Raw genomic sequence first — 22829 nt, 5'->3', positions numbered from 1 at the left:
ATACTTTCCTGCTCCTTCCATCCTTTCCTGCTCCATCCATCCTTTCCTGCTCCATTCATCCTTTCCTTCTCCATCCATCCATCCATCCTTTCCTGCTCCATCCATCCATCCATCAATCCATCCATCCTTTCCCGCTCAATCCATCCTTTCCCACTCCATCCATCCTTTCCAGCTCCATCAATCCATCCATCCATCCTTTCCTGCTCCATCCATCCATCCATCCATCCTTTCCCGCTCCATCAATCCTTTCCTGCTCATTCCATCCTTTCCTGCTCCATCCATCCATCCATCCATCCATCCATCCATCCATCCATCCATCCATCCATCCATCCTTTCCTGCTCCATCCATCCATCCTTTCCTTCTCCATCCATCCTTTCCTTCTCAATCCATCCTTTCCTGCTCCATCCATCCATCCATCCATCCATCCATCCATCCATCCATCCATCAATCCTTTCATTCTCCATCCATCCTTTCCTTCTCCATCCATCCTTTCCTGCTCCATCCATCCATCCTTTCCTTCTCCATCCATCCTTTCCTGTTCCATCCATCCTTTCCTGGTCCATCCATCCATCCATCCATCCTTTCCCGCTCCTTCCATCCTTTCCCGCTCCATTCATCCATCCATCCATCCTTTCCTGCTCCATCCATCGATCCATCCTTTCCCGCTCCTTCCATCCTTTCCTTCTCCTTCCATCCTTTCCCGCTCCTTCCATCCTTTCCTTCTCCATCCATCCTTTCCCGCTCCATCCATCCTTTCCCGCTCCTTCCATCCTTTACTTCTCCTTCCATCCTTTCACGCTCCATCCATCCTTTCCCGCTCCTTCCATCCTTTCCCGCTCCATCCATCCTTTCCTGCTCCATCCATCCATCCATCCTTTACCGCTCCTTCCATCCTTTCCTTCTCCATCCATCCTTTCCCGCTCCATCCATCCTTTCCCGCTCCATTCATCCTTTCCTGCTCCATCCATCCATCCATCTATCCATCCATCCATCCATCCATCCATCCATCCTTTCCTGCTCCATCCATCCATCCATCCTTTCCCGCTCCATCCATCCTTTCCTGCTCCATCCATCCATCCATCTATCCATCCATCCATCCATCCATCCATCCATCCTTTCCTGCTCCATCCATCCTTTCCCGCTCCATCCATCCATCCATCCTTTCCTGCTCCATCCATCCATCCATCCTTTCCCGCTCCATCCATCCTTTCCTGCTCCATCCATCCATCCATCTATCCATCCATCCATCCATCCATCCATCCATCCTTTCCTGCTCCATCCATCCTTTCCCGCTCCATCCATCCATCCATCCTTTCCTGCTCCTTCCATCCTTTCCTTCTCCTTCCATCCTTTCCCGCTCCTTCCATCCTTTCCTTCTCCATCCATCCTTTCCCGCTCCATCCATCCATCCATCCTTTCCCGCTCCTTCCATCCTTTCCCGCTCCATCCATCCTTTCCTGCTCCATCCATCCTTTCCCGCTCCTTCCATCCTTTCCTGGTCCATCCATCCATCCTTTTCCGCTACATCGATCCTTTTCTACTCCTTCCATCCTTTCCTTCTCCATCCATCCTTTCCTTCTCCATCCATCCATCCATCCATCCATCCATCAATCCTTTCCCGCTCCTTCCATCCTTTCCTTCTCCTTCCTTCCTTTCCCGCGCCATCCATCACTCCATCCATTCCTGCTCCTTCCATCCTTTCCCGCTCCATCCATCCTTTCCTGCTCCATCCATCCTTTCCTGCTCCATCCATCATTTCCCGCTCCATCCATCCTTTCCTGCTCCTTCCATCCTTTCCTTCTCCATCGATCCTTTCCTGCTCCATCCATCCTTTTCCTGCTCCTTCCATCCTTTTCCGCTCTTTCCATCCTTTCCCGCTCCATCCATCCTTTCCTGCTCCATCCATACATCCATCCTTTCCCGCTCCATCCATCCATCCATCCATCCATCCATCCATCCATCCATCCTTTCCTGCTCCATCCATACATCCATCCTTTCCCGCTCCATCCATCCATCCATCCATCCATCCATCCATCCTTTCCCGCTCCATCCTTCCATCCATCCATCCTTTCCCGCTCCATCCATCCTTTCCTGCTCCATCCATCATTTCCAGCTCCATCCATCCATCCATCCATCCTTTCCCGCTCCTTCCATCCTTTCCCGCTCCATCCATCCTTTCCCGCTCCTTCCATCCTTTTCCGCTCCATCCATCCTTTCCCGCTCCTTCCATCATTTCCCGCTCCTTCCATCCTTTCCTGCTCCATCCATCCTTTCTCGCTCCATCCATCCTTTCCTGCTTCATCCATCCTTTCCCGCTCCATCCATCCTTTGCCGCTCCATTCATCCTTTCCTGCTCCATCCATCATTTCCCGCTCCATCCTTCCATCCATCCATCCATCCTTTCCCGCTCCATCCATCCATCCATCATTCCTCTCCTGCTCCATCCATCCTTTCCTACTCCATCCATCCATCCATCCATCCTTTCCTGCTTCATCCATCCTTTCCCGCTCCTTCCATCCTTTCCTGCTCCATCCATCCTTTCCCGCTCCATCCATCCTTTCCCGCTCCTTCCATCCATCCATCCTTTTCCTTCTCCATCCATCCTTTCCCGCTCCATCCTTCCATCCATCCATCCATCCATCCATCCATCCTTTCCTGCTCCTTCCATCCTTTCCCGCTCCATCCTTCCATCCATCCATCCATCCATCCATCCATCCTTTCCCGCTCCTTCCATCCTTTCCCGCTCCATCCATCCTTTCCCGCTGCTTCCATCCTTTCCCGCTCCATCCATCCTTTCCCGCTCCTTCCATCCTTTCCCGCTCCTTCCATCCTTTCCCGCTCCTTCCATCCTTTCCTGCTCCATCCATCCTTTCCTTCTCCATCCATCCTTTCCCGCTCCTTCCATCCTTTCCTGCTCCATCCATCCTTTCCCGCTCCTTCCATCCTTACCCGCTCCTTCCATCCTTTCCCGCTCCATCCATCCTTTCCCGCTCCATCCATCCATCCATCCATCCATCCTATCCCGCTCCATCCATCTTTTCCTGCTCCTTCCATCCTTTCCCGCTCCATCCATCCTTTCCCGCTCCATCCATCCATCCATCCATCCATCCTTTCCCGCTCCTTCCATCCTTTCCCGCTCCATCCATCCTTTCCCGCTCCATCCTTCCATCCATCCATCCATCCATCCATCCATCCATCCTTTCCTGCTTCATCCATCATTTCCCGCTCCATCCATCCTTTCCCGCTCCATCCATCCTTTTCCGCTCCTTCCATCCTTTCCTTCTCCATCCATCCTTTCCTGCTCCATCCATCCTTTCCTGGTCCATCCATCCATCCATCCATCCTTTCCCGCTCCTTCCATCCTTTCCCGCTCCATTCATCCATCCATCCATCCTTTCCTGCTCCATCCATCGATCAATCCTTTCCCGCTCCTTCCATCCTTTCCTTCTCCTTCCATCCTTTCCCGCTCCTTCCATCCTTTCCTTCTCCATCCATCCTTTCCCGCTCCATCCATCCTTTCCCGCTCCTTCCATCCTTTACTTCTCCTTCCATCCTTTCCCGCTCCATCCATCCTTTCCCGCTCCTTCCATCCTTTCACGCTCCATCCATCCTTTCCCGCTCCATCCATCCTTTCCTGCTCCATCCATCCATCCATCCTTTACCGCTCCTTCCATCCTTTCCTTCTCCATCCATCCTTTCCCGCTCCATCCATCCTTTCCCGCTCCATTCATCCTTTCCTGCTCCATCCATCCATCCATCTATCCATCCATCCATCCATCCATCCATCCATCCATCCATCCATCCTTTCCTGCTCCATCCATCCATCCATCCTTTCCTGCTCCATCCATCCTTTCCTGCTCCATCCATCCATCCATCTATCCATCCATCCATCCATCCATACATCCATCCTTTCCTGCTCCATCCATCCTTTCCCGCTCCATCCATCCATCCATCCTTTCCTGCTCCTTCCATCCTTTCCTTCTCCTTCCATCCTTTCCCGCTCCTTCCATCCTTTCCTTCTCCATCCATCCTTTCCCGCTCCATCCATCCATCCATCCTTTCCCGCTCCTTCCATCACTCCATCCTTTCCTGCTCCTTCCATCCTTTCCCGCTCCATCCATCCTTTCCTGCTCCATCCATCCTTTCCTGCTCCATCCATCATTTCCCGCTCCATCCATCCTTTCCTGCTCCTTCCATCCTTTCCTTCTCCATCGATCCTTTCCTGCTCCATCCATCCTTTTCCTGCTCCTTCCATCCTTTTCCGCTCTTTCCATCCTTTCCCGCTCCATCCATCCTTTCCTGCTCCATCCATACATCCATCCTTTCCCGCTCCATCCATCCATCCATCCATCCATCCATCCATCCATCCTTTCCTGCTCCATCCATACATCCATCCTTTCCCGCTCCTTCCATCCTTTCCTGCTCCATCCATCCTTTCCCGCTCCATCCATCCTTTCCTGCTCCATCCATCCATCCATCCTTTACCGCTCCTTCCATCCTTTCCTTCTCCATCCATCCTTTCCCGCTCCATCCATCCTTTCCCGCTCCATTCATCCTTTCCTGCTCCATCCATCCATCCATCTATCCATCCATCCATCCATCCATCCATCCATCCATCCATCCTTTCCCGCTCCATCCTTCCATCCATCCATCCATCCATCCATCCATCCATCCATCCTTTCCCGCTCCATCCATCCTTTCCTGCTCCATCCATCCTTTCCCGCTCCATCCATCCATCCATCCTTTCCTGCTCCATCCATCCTTTCCCGCTCCTTCCATCCTTTCCCGCTCCATCCATCCTTTCCTGCTCCATCCATCCTTTCCCGCTCCATCCATCCATCCATCCATCCATCCATCCATCCATCCTTTCCCGCTCCATCCATACTTTCCTGCTCCTTCCATCCTTTCCTGCTCCATCCATCCTTTCCTGCTCCATTCATCCTTTCCTTCTCCATCCATCCATCCATCCTTTCCTGCTCCATCCATCCATCCATCAATCCATCCATCCTTTCCCGCTCAATCCATCCTTTCCCACTCCATCCATCCTTTCCAGCTCCATCAATCCATCCATCCATCCTTTCCTGCTCCATCCATCCATCCATCCATCCTTTCCCGCTCCATCAATCCTTTCCTGCTCATTCCATCCTTTCCTGCTCCATCCATCCATCCATCCATCCATCCATCCATCCATCCATCCATCCATCCTTTCCTTCTCCATCCATCCTTTCCTTCTCAATCCATCCTTTCCTGCTCCATCCATCCATCCATCCATCCATCCATCCATCCATCCATCCATCCATCAATCCTTTCATTCTCCATCCATCCTTTCCTTCTCCATCCATCCTTTCCTGCTCCATCCATCCATCCTTTCCTTCTCCATCCATCCTTTCCTGCTCCATCCATCCTTTCCTGGTCCATCCATCCATCCATCCTTTCCCGCTCCTTCCATCCTTTCCCGCTCCATTCATCCATCCATCCATCCTTTCCTGCTCCATCCATCGATCCATCCTTTCCCGCTCCTTCCATCCTTTCCTTCTCCTTCCATCCTTTCCCGCTCCTTCCATCCTTTCCTTCTCCATCCATCCTTTCCCGCTCCTTCCATCCTTTACTTCTCCTTCCATCCTTTCACGCTCCATCCATCCTTTCCCGCTCCTTCCATCCTTTCCCGCTCCATCCATCCTTTCCTGCTCCATCCATCCATCCATCCTTTACCGCTCCTTCCATCCTTTCCTTCTCCATCCATCCTTTCCCGCTCCATCCATCCTTTCCCGCTCCATTCATCCTTTCCTGCTCCATCCATCCATCCATCTATCCATCCATCCATCCATCCATCCATCCATCCTTTCCTGCTCCATCCATCCATCCATCCTTTCCCGCTCCATCCATCCTTTCCTGCTCCATCCATCCTTTCCTGCTCCATCCATCCATCCATCTATCCATCCATCCATCCATCCATCCATCCATCCTTTCCTGCTCCATCCATCCTTTCCCGCTCCATCCATCCATCCATCCATCCTTTCCTGCTCCTTCCATCCTTTCCTTCTCCTTCCATCCTTTCCCGCTCCTTCCATCCTTTCCTTCTCCATCCATCCTTTCCCGCTCCATCCATCCATCCATCCTTTCCCGCTCCTTCCATCCTTTCCCGCTCCATCCATCCTTTCCTGCTCCATCCATCCTTTCCCGCTCCTTCCATCCTTTCCTGCTCCATCCATCCATCCTTTTCCGCTACATCGATCCTTTTCTACTCCTTCCATCCTTTCCTTCTCCATCCATCCTTTCCTTCTCCATCCATCCATCCATCCATCCATCCATCAATCCTTTCCCGCTCCTTCCATCCTTTCCTTCTCCTTCCTTCCTTTCCCGCGCCATCCATCACTCCATCCATTCCTGCTCCTTCCATCCTTTCCCGCTCCATCCATCCTTTCCTGCTCCATCCATCATTTCCCGCTCCATCCATCCTTTCCTGCTCCTTCCATCCTTTCCTTCTCCATCGATCCTTTCCTGCTCCATCCATCCTTTTCCGCTCTTTCCATCCTTTCCCGCTCCATCCATCCTTTCCTGCTCCATCCATACATCCATCCTTTCCCGCTCCATCCATCCATCCATCCATCCATCCATCCATCCATCCTTTCCTGCTCCATCCATACATCCATCCTTTCCCGCTCCATCCATCCATCCATCCATCCATCCTTCCATCCTTTCCTGCTCCATCCATCCTTTCCCGCTCCATCCATCCTTTCCCGCTCCATCCATCCATCCATCCATCCATCCATCCTTTCCCGCTCCATCCTTCCATCCATCCATCCTTTCCCGCTCCATCCATCCTTTCCTGCTCCATCCATCATTTCCAGCTCCATCCATCCATCCATCCATCCTTTCCCGCTCCTTCCATCCTTTCCCGCTCCATCCATCCTTTCCCGCTCCTTCCATCCTTTTCCGCTCCATCCATCCTTTCCCGCTCCTTCCATCATTTCCCGCTCCTTCCATCCTTTCCTGCTCCATCCATCCTTTCTCGCTCCATCCATCCTTTCCTGCTTCATCCATCCTTTCCCGCTCCATCCATCCTTTCCCGCTCCATCCATCCTTTCCTGCTCCATCCATCATTTCCCGCTCCATCCTTCCATCCATCCATCCATCCTTTCCCGCTCCATCCATCCATCCATCATTCCTCTCCTGCTCCATCCATCCTTTCCTACTCCATCCATCCATCCATCCATCCTTTCCTGCTTCATCCATCCTTTCCCGCTCCTTCCATCCTTTCCTGCTCCATCCATCCTTTCCCGCTCCATCCATCCTTTCCCGCTCCTTCCATCCTTTCCCGCTCCATCCATCCATCCATCCTTTTCCTTCTCCATCCATCCTTTCCCGCTCCATCCTTCCATCCATCCATCCATCCATCCATCCATCCTTTCCTGCTCCTTCCATCCTTTCCCGCTTCATCCATCCATCCTTTCCCGCTCCTTCCATCCTTTCCCGCTCCATCCATCCTTTCCCGCTGCTTCCATCCTTTCCCGCTCCATCCATCCTTTCCCGCTCCTTCCATCCTTTCCCGCTCCTTCCATCCTTTCCCGCTCCTTCCATCCTTTCCTGCTCCATCCATCCTTTCCTGCTCCATCCATCCTTTCCTTCTCCATCCATCATTTCCCGCTCCTTCCATCCTTTTCCGCTCTTTCCATCCTTTCCCGCTCCATCCATCCTTTCCTGCTCCATCCATACATCCATCCTTTCCCGCTCCATCCATCCATCCATCCATCCATCCATCCATCCTTTCCTGCTCCATCCATACATCCATCCTTTCCCGCTCCTTCCATCCTTTCCTGCTCCATCCATCCTTTCCCGCTCCATCCATCCTTTCCTGCTCCATCCATCCATCCATCCTTTCCCGCTCCATCCATCCATCCATCCATCCATCCATCCTTTCCCGCTCCATCCTTCCATCCATCCATCCATCCATCCATCCATCCATCCATCCATCCTTTCCCGCTCCATCCATCCTTTCCTGCTCCATCCATCCTTTCCCGCTCCATCCATCCATCCATCCTTTCCTGCTCAATCCATCCTTTCCCGCTCCTTCCATCCTTTCCCGCTCCATTCATCCGTCCATCCATCCATCCATCCATCCTTTCCCGCTCCTTCCATCCTTTCCCGCTCCATCCATCCTTTCCTGCTCCATCCATCCTTTCCCGCTCCATCCATCCATCCATCCATCCATCCATCCATCCTTTCCCGCTCCATCCATACTTTCCTGCTCCTTCCATCCTTTCCTGCTCCATCCATCCTTTCCTGCTCCATTCATCCTATCCTTCTCCATCCATCCATCCATCCTTTCCTGCTCCATCCATCCATCCATCAATCCATCCATCCTTTCCCGCTCAATCCATCCTTTCCCACTCCATCCATCCTTTCCAGCTCCATCAATCCATCCATCCATCCTTTCCTGCTCCATCCATCCATCCATCCATCCTTTCCCGCTCCATCAATCCTTTCCTGCTCATTCCATCCTTTCCTGCTCCATCCATCCATCCATCCATCCATCCATCCATCCATCCATCCATCCATCCATCCATCCATCCTTTCCTGCTCCATCCATCCATCCTTTCCTTCTCCATCCATCCTTTCCTTCTCAATCCATCCTTTCCTGCTCCATCCATCCATCCATCCATCCATCCATCCATCCATCCATCCATCAATCCTTTCATTCTCCATCCATCCTTTCCTTCTCCATCCATCCTTTCCTGCTCCATCCATCCATCCTTTCCTTCTCCATCCATCCTTTCCTGTTCCATCCATCCTTTCCTGGTCCATCCATCCATCCATCCATCCTTTCCCGCTCCTTCCATCCTTTCCCGCTCCATTCATCCATCCATCCATCCTTTCCTGCTCCATCCATCGATCCATCCTTTCCCGCTCCTTCCATCCTTTCCTTCTCCTTCCATCCTTTCCCGCTCCTTCCATCCTTTCCTTCTCCATCCATCCTTTCCCGCTCCATCCATCCTTTCCCGCTCCTTCCATCCTTTACTTCTCCTTCCATCCTTTCACGCTCCATCCATCCTTTCCCGCTCCTTCCATCCTTTCCCGCTCCATCCATCCTTTCCTGCTCCATCCATCCATCCATCCTTTACCGCTCCTTCCATCCTTTCCTTCTCCATCCATCCTTTCCCGCTCCATTCATCCTTTCCTGCTCCATCCATCCATCCATCTATCCATCCATCCATCCATCCATCCATCCATCCTTTCCTGCTCCATCCATCCATCCATCCTTTCCCGCTCCATCCATCCTTTCCTGCTCCATCCATCCATCCATCTATCCATCCATCCATCCATCCATCCATCCATCCTTTCCTGCTCCATCCATCCTTTCCCGCTCCATCCATCCATCCATCCTTTCCTGCTCCATCCATCCATCCATCCTTTCCCGCTCCATTCATCCTTTCCTGCTCCATCCATCCATCCATCTATCCATCCATCCATCCATCCATCCATCCATCCTTTCCTGCTCCATCCATCCTTTCCCGCTCCATCCATCCATCCATCCTTTCCTGCTCCTTCCATCCTTTCCTTCTCCTTCCATCCTTTCCCGCTCCTTCCATCCTTTCCTTCTCCATCCATCCTTTCCCGCTCCATCCATCCATCCATCCTTTCCCGCTCCTTCCATCCTTTCCCGCTCCATCCATCCTTTCCTGCTCCATCCATCCTTTCCCGCTCCTTCCATCCTTTCCTGCTCCATCCATCCATCCTTTTCCGCTACATCGATCCTTTTCTACTCCTTCCATCCTTTCCTTCTCCATCCATCCTTTCCTTCTCCATCCATCCATCCATCCATCCATCAATCCTTTCCCGCTCCTTCCATCCTTTCCTTTTCCTTCCTTCCTTTCCCGCGCCATCCATCACTCCATCCATTCCTGCTCCTTCCATCCTTTCCCGCTCCATCCATCCTTTCCTGCTCCATCCATCCTTTCCTGCTCCATCCATCATTTCCCGCTCCATCCATCCTTTCCTGCTCCTTCCATCCTTTCCTTCTCCATCGATCCTTTCCTGCTCCATCCATCCTTTTCCTGCTCCTTCCATCCTTTTCCGCTCTTTCCATCCTTTCCCGCTCCATCCATCCTTTCCTGCTCCATCCATACATCCATCCTTTCCCGCTCCATCCATCCATCCATCCATCCATCCATCCATCCATCCTTTCCTGCTCCATCCATACATCCATCCTTTCCCGCTCCATCCATCCATCCATCCATCCATCCATCCATCCTTTCCCGCTCCATCCTTCCATCCATCCATCCTTTCCCGCTCCATCCATCCTTTCCTGCTCCATCCATCATTTCCAGCTCCATCCATCCATCCATCCATCCTTTCCCGCTCCTTCCATCCTTTCCCGCTCCATCCATCCTTTCCCGCTCCTTCCATCCTTTTCCGCTCCATCCATCCTTTCCCGCTCCTTCCATCATTTCCCGCTCCTTCCATCCTTTCCTGCTCCATCCATCCTTTCTCGCTCCATCCATCCTTTCCTGCTTCATCCATCCTTTCCCGCTCCATCCATCCTTTGCCGCTCCATTCATCCTTTCCTGCTCCATCCATCATTTCCCGCTCCATCCTTCCATCCATCCATCCATCCTTTCCCGCTCCATCCATCCATCCATCATTCCTCTCCTGCTCCATCCATCCTTTCCTACTCCATCCATCCATCCATCCATCCTTTCCTGCTTCATCCATCCTTTCCCGCTCCTTCCATCCTTTCCTGCTCCATCCATCCTTTCCCGCTCCATCCATCCTTTCCCGCTCCTTCCATCCATCCATCCTTTTCCTTCTCCATCCATCCTTTCCCGCTCCATCCTTCCATCCATCCATCCATCCTTTCCTGCTCCTTCCATCCTTTCCCGCTCCATCCTTCCATCCATCCATCCATCCATCCATCCATCCTTTCCCGCTCCTTCCATCCTTTCCCGCTCCATCCATCCTTTCCCGCTGCTTCCATCCTTTCCCACTCCATCCATCCTTTCCCGCTCCTTCCATCCTTTCCCGCTCCTTCCATCCTTTCCCGCTCCTTCCATCCTTTCCTGCTCCATCCATCCTTTCCTTCTCCATCCATCCTTTCCCGCTCCTTCCATCCTTTCCTGCTCCATCCATCCTTTCCCGCTCCTTCCATCCTTACCCGCTCCTTCTATCCTTTCCCGCTCCATCCATCCTTTCCCGCTCCATCCATCCATCCATCCATCCATCCTATCCCGCTCCATCCATCTTTTCCTGCTCCTTCCATCCTTTCCCGCTCCATCCATCCTTTCCCGCTCCATCCTTCCATCCATCCATCCATCCATCCATCCATCCATCCTTTCCTGCTTCATCCATCATTTCCCGCTCCATCCATCCTTTCCCGCTCCATCCATCCTTTTCCGCTCCTTCCATCCTTTCCCGCTCCATCCATCCTTTCCAGCTCCATCCATCCATCCATCCATCCTTTCCCGCTCCATCCTTCCATCCATCCATCCATCCTTTCCTGCTTCATCCATCATTTCACGCTCCATCCATCCTTTCCCGCTCCATCCATCCTTTCCTGCTCCATCCATCATTTCCAGCTCCATCCATCCATCCATCCATCCTTTCTCGCTCCATCCTTCCATCCATCCATCCATCCTTTCCTGCTTCATCCATCATTTCACGCTCCATCCATCCTTTCCCGCTCCATCCATCCTTTCCTGCTCCATCCATCATTTCCAGCTCCATCCATCCATCCATCCATCCTTTCCCGCTCCATCCATCCTTTCCCTCTCCTTCCATCCTTTTCCGCTCCATCCATCCTTTCCCGCTCCATCCATCCTTTCCCGCTCCATCCATCCTTTCCTGCTCCATCTATCCATCCATCATTCCTCTCCTGCTCCATCCATCCTTTCCTGCTCCATCCATCCATCCATCCATCCTTTCCCGCTCCTTCCATCCTTTCCCGCTCCATCCATCCTTTCCTGCTCCATACATCCTTTCCTGCTCCATACATCCATCCATCCTTTCCCGCTCCATCCATCCTTTCCCGCTCCTTCCATCCTTTCCCGCTCCATCCATCCTTTCCCGCTCCATCCATCCTTTCCTGCTCCATACATCCATCCATCCTTTCCCGCTCCATCCATCCATCCATCCATCCATCCATCCTTTCCCGCTCCATCCATCCATCCATCCATCCTTTTCCTTCTCCATCCATCCTTTCCCGCTCCATCCTTCCATCGATCCATCCTTTCCTGCTCCATCCATCCTTTCCCGCTCCTTCCATCCTTTCCCGCTCCATCCATCCATCCTTCCCCGCTCCTTCCATCCTTTCCCGCTCCATCCATCCTTTCCCGCTCCTTCCATCCTTTCCCACTCCTTCCATCCTTTCCTGCTCCATCCATCCTTTCCCGCTCCTTCCATCCTTTCCCACTCCTTCCATCCTTTCCCGCTCATCCATCCTTTCCTGCTCCTTCCATCCTTTCCTGCTCCATCCATCCTTTCCCGCTCCATCCATCCTTTCCTGCTCCATCCATCCATCCTTCCATCCTTTCCCACTCCATCCATCGGTCCATTTTTCTGTCGGTCTTTCTCTTTGTGGGAGTTGAATGTTTTAAATTCCCCCTGAGATGCACGCTGTCTTCCACCTTCATGAGTCACAGACACTTCTTTCATTTTCTCTTCTCCTTTGTGTTTTTTCTTTATATTCCTGTATCTTTATGTGGGGCACCCCCCCATCACCATACTGTCAGGCTCGCCTCTCTGGGTCGGTGGCACCCTGCAGTCCATCTTGGTCCTCCTTTCCATCCCAGAAGCTGTGGATCCCATTTATAGAATATATTCTGAGGTCAGAATCAGCATTTGAGTTGGTTTTCTGATCCGTGAATGGCATAGTTAATTGTTTCTTCAATTATTTTTTTCTCTAAAGAGATAAGCACAATGAAATCTGGGATGAGGAGCGTCTATGTAAATGTGTTCCAGTATGTGTTTGAAACTTCGTCCTGGTTTCAGTGAGTCACCCTGTAAATTTTTCTCCTCTCGTTTGATCCGAGGAAGCAGAGAACAGCTTTCTGAGTGCTGTCGCCCCGCTCAACCAGCTGTCTTTGCATGCAAACACAAACACCTCATACTTCTACACTTTTCTATAATGTTGCATGCCTAACCTAAGAGGCAAATAATGACTCAGAGAACAGCATTTTTTAAGCCTGTAGATGAGCCACAGCCTCAGATATTCCTCACATCGTGGTGTATCCCTGAAATCTTTACCGAGGTCACATTATGCCCAAACAAACCCAAGCATAACGGTCTCTTTTCCTTCAAGACCCTAACTCAAAAAGAAGAAGAAGAAAGGAGCAGGTTAACAGCCGGGAGAGTAGTGTAGCCTGTGCAGAGTTCCTGCAGAAACTTGCTCTGAATGCTGAAATACACAGCGAGAGGTGAGCTGGATGAGGCGAGAAAAGGTGTCTATCAGAGGATGCTGTAACCAGATTTAAAGAATTAATTCCATCATCCTTTTCTTCACTGCCATGTGCAGATGTGACAGAGGACGACTACCTAAACTTTACTCCAGCAGCACTTGACTCTCTTGTTGACAGCACTATAGTTTCAATGCGTACAGCACTGGACAATGTTGCCCCTCTGAAAAGGAAGGTAATCAGTCAGAAGAGGCTGGCTCCTTGGTATAATTCACAGCTGCGTGCTTTAAAGCAGACTGCAAGAAAGCTGGAGAGACAGTGGCGTTCCTCTAATTTAGAAGAGTCTCAGTTAGTCTGGAAAGATAGTTTAACAATGTATAAGAAAGCCCTTCGTAAAGCTAGAACTGCTTATTATTCATCATTGATAGAAGAGAATAAGAATAATCCCAGGTTTCTTTTCAGCACTGTAGCCAGTCTGACTAAGAGTCCGAGCTCTGCTGAGCCAGTTAGTCCTTTAACTTTCAGCAGTGATGATTTCATGAGCTTCTTCATCAATAAAATTGTTTCTATCAGAGAGAAGATTGATGGAGTCCTTCCCACTATTATCAGTGATGTATCATCAAGTACAGCAGCTTTAGAAGTATCTTTAGAACCTGATTTGTATTTAGACGGCTTCTGTCCAGTTGATCTCTCTGAACTAACAACAGCAATAGTCTCTTCTAAACCATCAACTTGTGTTTTAGACCCAATCCCAACCAGACTGTTCAAGGAGGTTTTCCCATTAATTGACACTTCCATATTGGATTTGATCAATCTGTCTTTGTTGACAGGATATGTACCTCAGACTTTTAAGGTTGCTGTAATTAAACCTTTACTTAAAAAACCTACTCTTGATTCAGAAGTGTTGGCTCATTATAGACCTATATCCAATCTCCCTTTTATGTCTAAAGTTCTTGAAAAAATAGTTGCAGCTCAGCTTTGTGATCACTTACACAGAAATAATCTGTTTGAAGAGTTTCAGTCAGGATTCAGAGTGCATCATAGCACAGAAACTGCACTGCTGAAAGTTACCAATGATCTCCTCTTAGCCTCTGATAGCGGACTTGTGTCTGTGCTTGTCCTGTTGGATCTCAGTGCTGCATTTGATACGGTCGATCACAGTATCTTATTACACAGACTTGAACATGTTATTGGGATTAAAGGAACTGCATTAGGCTGGTTTAAATCATATTTATCTGATAGATTTCAGTTTGTTCTTGTAAATGAAGAATCTTCCTCACACACCAGAGTAAGCCATGGAGTTCCTCAGGGTTCTGTGCTTGGACCGATTCTTTTCACTTTATACATGCTTCCATTAGGTAACATTATTAGACAGCATGGCATAAATTTCCATTGCTATGCTGATGATACTCAGCTGTACTTATCTATAAAACCAGATGAACCCAATAGGTTGGTCAGACTACAAGCATGTCTTAAAGACATAAAGACCTGGATGACTCAGAACTGTCTGCTTCTAAATTCAGACAAAACTGAAGTCGTTATCTTTGGACCTGAGCGTTTCAGGGAGAAATTGTCTAGCTATATAGTTACTCTAGATGGTATTTCCTTGGCTTCTAGTTCTACAGTGAGGAACCTTGGAGTTATTTTTGACCAGAACTTATCATTTGACTCGCATATAAAACAGGTTTCTAGGACTGCCTTCTTTCACCTTCGTAATATTGTTAAAATCAGGAACATCTTGTCTCAGAGTGATGCAGAAAAACTAATTCATGCATTTGTTACTTCAAGATTGGACTACTGTAATTCTTTATTATTGGGCTGTCCCACATATTCTCTGAAAAGCCTTCAGTTGATCCAAAATGCTGCAGCCAGAGTTTTGACGAGAACTAACAGGAGAGATCATATCTCTCCAGTTTTAGCTTCTCTTCATTGGCTCCCTGTTAAATTCAGAATAGAATTTAAGATTCTTCTCCTTACATATAAAGCTCTTAATGACCGAGCTCCATCATATCTTAAAGATCTCATTATAAGATATTTTCCTAACAGAGCACTTCGTTCCCAAACTGCAGGTTTACTTGAGGTTCCCAGAGTTTCTAAAAGTAGAATGGGAGGCAGAGCCTTCAGTTATCAGGCCCCTCTATTGTGGAATAAGCTGCCAGTAAATGTCCGGGAAGCAGACACCCTTTCCACTTTTAAGACCAGGCTTAAAACTTTCCTTTTTGATAAAGCTTATAGTTAGGGATGGCTCAGGTGATCCTGAAACATCCCATAGTTAAGCTGCTATAGGCCTAGACTGCTGGGGGGCCTCATCTGTCACACCTTTCCTCACTTTACTCTCTTTATGTATATGTGATATTATTGTGGTCATTAACTCGTGTTTCCCTGTTCCAACAGATATCCTTTGAATGGTGTTACAGTGTCGCCGCCGCGGCGGCCCCCCCCCCCCACACCACCCCTCCCCCTCCCCCCTTTCTGTCTTCTCAAACCCCAGCTGGTCGAGGCGGATGGCCACCCTTCCTGAGTCTGGTTCTGCCAGAGGTTTCTTCCTGTTAAAAGGGAGTCGTTTCTCTCCACAGTCGCCTCAGGCACGCTCAGGCCGGGAGATTGGACCGAAAAACAAAAAGTTTTCAGTGCAATCTGTTGGTTTTCTTAGCTAGGAAATTGTTTTTGAATTGGCTCTATATGAACGAATTGGATTATTTTATGAATTATGATTATTATTAATTAATTGAATTCCAATTGGCTTGAATTGGACTTACTATCTAAGTGCCTTAGATGACATTTGTTGTATTTGGCGCTATATAAATAAAAATGAATTGAATTGAAAAAGATGGAGTTGATAAATGACGGGAAGTCAAAGTGATGAGAAACAGACTGTTTGCCTGCTGGGAGGAGGAAGCTGCGTCTCTCACCTGCCAGAAGATGTTGTCGATGGTGGTACCCAGGAATCCTTCTCTGTTGTCGGACGACAGCAGCTTAGGCCCCAGTATCGTCATGAATTCCTCAAAGTCCACCTGGCCGTCCCCTGCAGGGACACAGAACATTTCACAGAGAGGCAGAACAGGCAGGAGAAGACAATCAGACAGGAAGCCTGGCAGAAAAGAGCTAAATCATCTGTGTTTACTGAAAAGAAGACAGATCAATAGATTTACTCTCATCCATGACACACATCCTGAGCATTAATCCACTTTCTGAAATAAGGTGTGTGCATCTCTCATGCTCATGTGGTGGAAATGTTGCTGCAACAAGTCAGGAAACATTTGGCCAATTAGAATTCAAAGGACACAACTGGTAGGAGTTTGCATCACTCTGTATTCTGGTTCAGCACAGAGTTAGTGACACCTTTACACAGCCTGGACATCATCAGGATAGCACCTGGAAAACAGCACAAACTGCAGCTCCATACACTGCTGATTTCACTGCAAGATCGGGCAGGCTATCATCTAATGTTCAGGTCAGAGTGTGTGATGATAAGGAGCTATAACTGTACATTTCATGTGTCAGGAAACTTCTGGTTTGGTATTTAAGTTTTTAAAAAACACTTTAGAAAAATAAGAATAGTTTCTTATTCATTGCTGTGTGGTTCAGAGCAAAAATATCAAATCTGTCTTTGGACAGGCTAAAATTCAGTCTCAGTGTCATTAAAGGACAGAAAACTAATATTCATATGACGTGAAATTAAATCCCCCCTCAACTGTGACAATGACCATCTTAGAAATGAGGAAGACCTGTCTGTGTGTATTATCTATTATAGCATCAAAGAACATCAATTCCTTCTCAACCTGATTACTTCCTCAAAACTATAGCTCTGAATTAACATAACTAAATCCTAATAAAGAATATTAAAGGCTTAAAAGATGGATAATCACAGACATCAGTGGTTAATTCATGTTTGAGCACGTGCTTAATGTTATAAAATACTCTGAAAGACTGTGCATGTTGTCATTATGGAAACCAGAGTTATGGAGGATTCTGAGAGAGATGCACCTCAGAACAAATGGCAGCCATGCTTTCAGGTGGTTGGCTGCCCATGGAAGCAAAAAGCAAAAAGCTTTTAGCTTTGACCTTTGATTCTTACTGCAAGCTGTGGAATCAAGAACCAGGACCAGGCTGATAAGGAACCAGCTGAAACACCTCAGGAGATTGTTTCTGATGCAAGGGCTGCATAGGAGTAACTGCAATCTGCTTAGAATCACAGGCAGAGCCAGAGTTTAAGTAACGAGCCGATCGGCCTGCTCCTCACCGACTGCAGGGACTTCTTTTCTGACAGCCCACCACCTGCTCCCATTAAGGCTGTTCAGAAACTGTTTAAGGCTATCATTTTTAACTAAAACTCCTATATTAGCCTGAGGCGAACCAGCGAGGCATTCGGTTTAGTGTACAACTGTTTTTAACTGTTTTTCATTTCCATCACAATAAAACTCCACATACTGAATCATTCACACCAACGGTCTGAGATCTGTCAGATTCACATGTTACACAGGTTTGCTTTGATTTGCATGCTGTGTGCCTGCTGCGTGCCTGCTGCGTGCCTGCTGCGTGCCTGCTCTGTGCATGCTGCGTGTATGCTGCGTGCATGCTGCGTGCATGCTGCGTGCATGCTCTGTGTATGCTGCGTGCATGCTGCGTGCATGCTCTGTGCATGCTGCGTGCATGCTGCGTGCATGCTGTGTGCATGCTGCGTGCCTGCTCTGTGCATGCTGTGTGCATGCTGCGTGCCTGCTCTGTGCATGCTGCGCGTATGCTGCGTGCATGCTGCGTGCATGCTCTGTGCCTGCTGCGTGCCTGCTGCGTGCCTGCTGCGTGCCTGCTGTGTGCATGCACCCAGTGTGTGTCCTTCTGCAGATTCTCACCGTCCATGTCCAGTCTCTGCATGATGATGGCCAACTCCACTTCGCTGGGCATGTAACCCAGGGAGCGCATGGCCATGCCCAGCTCCTGTTTGGAGATGAAACCGTTCCCATCCCGGTCCAGAACACGGAACGCCTCACGGATCTCTGCACAACAAGCACATGATATTTCCCTGTGTGTTACTGTCTGTTTTCACTGCCAGTGATGGGAAAATAAGACTGTTAAAGACTGTGTCTTTGCTGTGGACCATAGTTCTGACACATTCTGAAGGGAGACAGCGTTGGTATTTCAGAGTTCGAACAGCTCCAGAAATAAAGAGTTTGATGGTCCTGTTGGTGTCGATGTGAGGGCTGCAAGGAGTTTGGGGAAGTTGGGAAAGTGTCTGTGAACTCTGTCACCTCTTAGTCTCCTCTCCTTGTTTTCTATGCGTCTCACCAGGAGATGACTCTCCACCGCAGATTGAAATATTCTTTGGTTTTCTCCCCTCGTTAAGAACCAGGAAATAACCGACTGAGTAATCTTTCCTGTGTGTGTGTGTGTGTGTGTGTGTTAATGAGCTAATTTCATGAAATGTTTTCTTAGGAGATTTGGTGAGTAATTCTCCAAATCTTTGTTATTCCAAAGAATACTTTCTTTTTTTTTACCGTCCAACTGCAGTCCAAACTTTTCTTCTAAAGTTATTTAATTTAATTTAATTCAATTTCCCTCCTGATATATTTTTCATCTCATCGATATGTTGCTGCATGACATAAACATTTCACACCTATATATCCCTTTTTTCTACATCGACTCGTTATACGTCCATCTGCACAGCCCTTTCTATCAGATATATACTCTCTGCATAGAGTATGCAGCACGTTTGCCTGTACAGTGGCATGAACATACTGGGCGAAATGTGAGGTCCAAGGATGCTTGGATATGTGGGCAGAGCGGGGATTTCCCTGCTGGGATGTGGCCGCTCTCCCAGCCAAGCCTCGGATGTCTGGTATCACTTCTCCAGCCTTTCTGACACCTTATGTCCCTTCATCACTGCTTTCTCTCACCCTAAAAGGTTTTTTCTATCACAGCTAATTAGTGCTTGTGTGTCATATATGCGTTACATTTTCTCACTCAGATCAATATCAGCGGAGTTTCAGCCCATTTGGATTCTTCAGGGTTCAGGTTCAGTCTCTCTGCTCTCAGGAGCTGTTCTGAGATGCAGCAGCTTTTCAGTGATAAAGCTCCCATAAGGAACCAGGCAAATGAGCCAAGGTGGAAAACATCAGAGGAGGACAGGTTCTCATGGGGGTTGGAGCTGGTAGCCACCAAAACAAAGCTAAAACAAAGCCACAAGCATGAGTAGACTGCACGTATCTGTTGGCCTGACTGAGAAGATCCGGGTAAAGTGCTGCAGGAACCCCTGAAGGATGGGAACCGCTGATCTTTGGAGCCTCAGAGAAGACAACTTTCTGACTTTAACAGGTTTGCACATTCCTCTCAGGAACTGAAGCCTTGCATGAGCAAACATTTTGTCAAATTAAAGCAAAAAGTATCATGAAACATTCTAGAATGCGCTGCTGAGGGTGGCAGCACGTTGGAGTAGCTCTGTACCTCACATTGAGATTTTTCTTTTTTCTAAATTTCATTCCTGTTATTTCTTGGAAGAAATTGCATTTTTTGGACAACTGTTCCTTCCTGCCTTGGATGCTGTGCAGCTGGATTAATTTTTCCCAATACTTTTGTATATTTTACTCTTTTGTTATGATGCATAACCATAGCAACAAGGTGGTTTACAACAGGGAGCAGCTGATTAACATTGGAAAAGCAGAAATAATTCGACAACTGAAGACAGAAATCCCACTGTGTCATGTTGTTTTTAAGGGAGGACCCAGGTGCAGACACGACGGGGAGGCAAAATAAAGTTAACGGGTTTATTGACAAATGAATATAACAAAAAGCGCAGCAAAGCTGGAATATCAAAAAACTAAACTGGACATAAAATTAGAAAACAACAAAACATTAGCAAAAGGACAGACTAGGAACAACCAGGGACCGGGGAAACAAGACTAGACCAGGGGACATAACAAGACTCAAGACAAAAGTATCGAAGACCAAGGTAGGGAAGGTAATGAAGAGGATCCGGCAAGGAGTGGTTGAACTAGACAGACATATATACTGGGGAGGTGATTACTGGAGTAGGAACTGGTGGTTGATTGGAAACGGGTTGCAGGTGAGTGAATGAGAGCAGGAGAGAGACTGAGGAGAGAGAGAGAGAGAGATGGCAGAACACAGGGGCGAGAGAGAGCACACTAAGGGAATACACAAGGAGAAAATAAAACATAACTGAATACTGAATAAACAGAACTATAATGAAACAAAGACTAAATCTAAATACCGAAAACACAAAGTACAGAGTAAAGACACCAAACCAAGTTCAAGACACAACTTAAATTCCAGATCCTGACAGAACCCCCCCCTCAAGGGCGGATACCAGACGCCCACCAGTCCAAAACAAAAAACCCAACCAGGGTGGGCGGAGGGGGCCTCGGAAGGAGGGCAGGAAAAAAAATCTGTGGGCCAAGCACAGAGACGCTTTTGAGTCCGTGGTTGACGGGGCCAAGAATCAGAGAAGCCAGGAGACGAAGGGACCAAGGAGACGTAGAAGCCAGGAGCCGAAGGGACCAAGGGACCAAGGAGACGTAGAAGCCGCAGGCAGAGACGGTCAGGCGGACGGCCAGAAGACCAGCGGTGCAGAAGCCGCAGGCGGAGACGGTCAGGCGGTCGGCCAGAAGACCAGCGGTGTAGGAGCTGCAGGCGGAGATGCTCAGGCGGACGGCCAGAAGACCAGCGGTGTAGAGGCCGCAGGCGGAGACGGTCAGACGGGCAGCCCGACGACCAGCGGTGTAGGAGCCGCAGGCGGAGACGGTCAGGCGGTCGGCCAGAAGACCAGCGGTGTAGGAGCCGCAGGCGGAGATGCTCAGGCGGACGGCCAGAAGACCAGCGGTGTAGAGGCCGCAGGCGGAGACGGTCAGACGGGCAGCCCGACGACCAGCGGTGTAGGAGCCGCAGGCGGAGACGGTCAGGCGGGCGGCCAGAAGACCAGCGGTGTAGGAGCCGCAGGCGGAGATGCTCAGGCGGGCGGCCAGAAGACCAGAGAAGGGGTGAGCCTAGCTGGGCCACCTCAGGAACAGGGTGTTATGTGGCAGGTGTCTGTATTGCAGAACAGAAACTGGGAGATATGAGTGTGACAATGTGCGTGAGTGATACCTGAGCAGGTGCCGGGAGAGCTGGGGCAACCAGGTTGTCACCGGGAAACTCAGGAAGGCCATGAGACTTGGATAGGCTAACAGACTCGGACAAGATAAGAGACTCGGACAGGCTAAGAGACTCGGACAGGCTAAGAGACTCGGACAGGCTAAGAGACTCAGACAGGCTAAGAGACTCGGACAGGCTAAGAGACTCGGACAGGCTAAGAGACTCAGACAGGCTAAGAGACTCGGACAGGCTAAGAGACTCAGACAGGCTAAGAGACTCGGACAGGCTATCAGACTCGGGCAGGCTAAGAGACTCAGGCAGGCTAAGAGACTCGGGCAGGCTAAGAGACTCGGGCAGGCTATCAGACTCGGGCAGGCTATCAGACTCAGGCAGGCTATCAGGCTCAGGCAGGCTATCAGACTCAGGCAGGCTATCAGGCTCTGGGTCTCTGGGGACTAGCTCTGGGTCTCTGGGAGCTAACTTTTGCTCTCTGGGAGCTTCTCTGGAAGCTAACTCTTGGGCGAGGGAACGCTAACTGGCTCGGTCGCGGGGAAGCTAGCTGTCTCGGCCACAGGGGTGCTAGCTGGCTCGGCCGCGGGGATGCTAGCTGACTCAGCCGCGGGGAAGCTAGCTGGCTCGGCCACAGGGATGCTAACTGGCTCGGCCGCAGGGGTGCTAACTGGCTCGGCCGCAGGGGTGCTAGCTGGCTCGGCCGCAGGGGTGCTAACTGGCTCGGCCGCAGGGGTGCTAACTGGCTCGGCCGCAGGGGTGCTAGCTGGCTCGGCCACAGGGGTGCTAGCTGGCTCGGCAACAGGGGTGCTAGCTGGCTCGGCTGCAGGGGTGCTAGCTGGCTCGGCAACAGGGATGCTAGCTGGCTCGGCAACAGAGATGCTAGCTGGTTCGGCAACAAGAATGCTAGCTGGTTTGGCAACAGGAATGCTAGCTGGTTCGGCAACAGGGATGCTAGCTGGTTCGGCAACAGGGATGCTAGCTGGCTCGGCAACAGAGATGCTAGCTGGTTCGGCAACAAGGATGCTAGCTGGCTCGGCAACAGGGATGCCAGCTGGCTCGGCCACCGAAGCGCTAGCTGGCTTGGAGGTCTGGTGTCAACGGGCTCGTCTCCTCTGGACCAAAGAGTCCCATTGTTCGAAGAAAGTTTGCAGAGGAGAAGTGTCATTTCTGAACTGCTTAAACAGTACCTCAAAGTAAGCTCTAGGACCCCCCGGGAAGGCTGAGGCGGTGGCGTCGGCAGAACGGCCCACCGTGAAGGCTGAGGCGGTGGCGTCGGCAGAACGACCCACCGTGAAGGCTGAGGCGGTGGCGTTGGCAGAACGACCCACCGGGACGGCTGAGGC

At 49.9% G+C, this 22829-nt stretch overlaps 1 protein-coding gene across 2 annotated transcripts in view; it reads right to left on the bottom strand.

Annotated features, from left to right (window-relative positions):
* caln2 (calneuron 2) overlaps positions 1-22829 on the bottom strand; it is a 236833-nt gene that overhangs the window by 173364 nt on the left and 40640 nt on the right. For both annotated transcript variants that reach the window (XM_075487040.1, XM_075487041.1), the window contains exons 3-4: positions 18243-18386; positions 16302-16414 (exon numbers count right to left, since the gene is read on the bottom strand). In XM_075487040.1, coding sequence (XP_075343155.1) covers positions 16302-16414; positions 18243-18386 — 257 coding nt within the window. The remainder of the gene's footprint in view (positions 1-16301; positions 16415-18242; positions 18387-22829) is intronic.

The sequence above is a fragment of the Odontesthes bonariensis genome, chromosome 16 (assembly GCF_027942865.1).
Source record: "Odontesthes bonariensis isolate fOdoBon6 chromosome 16, fOdoBon6.hap1, whole genome shotgun sequence".
Lineage (NCBI taxonomy): Eukaryota > Metazoa > Chordata > Actinopteri > Atheriniformes > Atherinopsidae > Odontesthes > Odontesthes bonariensis.
The sequence above is the reverse complement of the archived record's forward strand: the minus strand, read 5'-3'. Positions and strand labels throughout refer to the sequence as shown.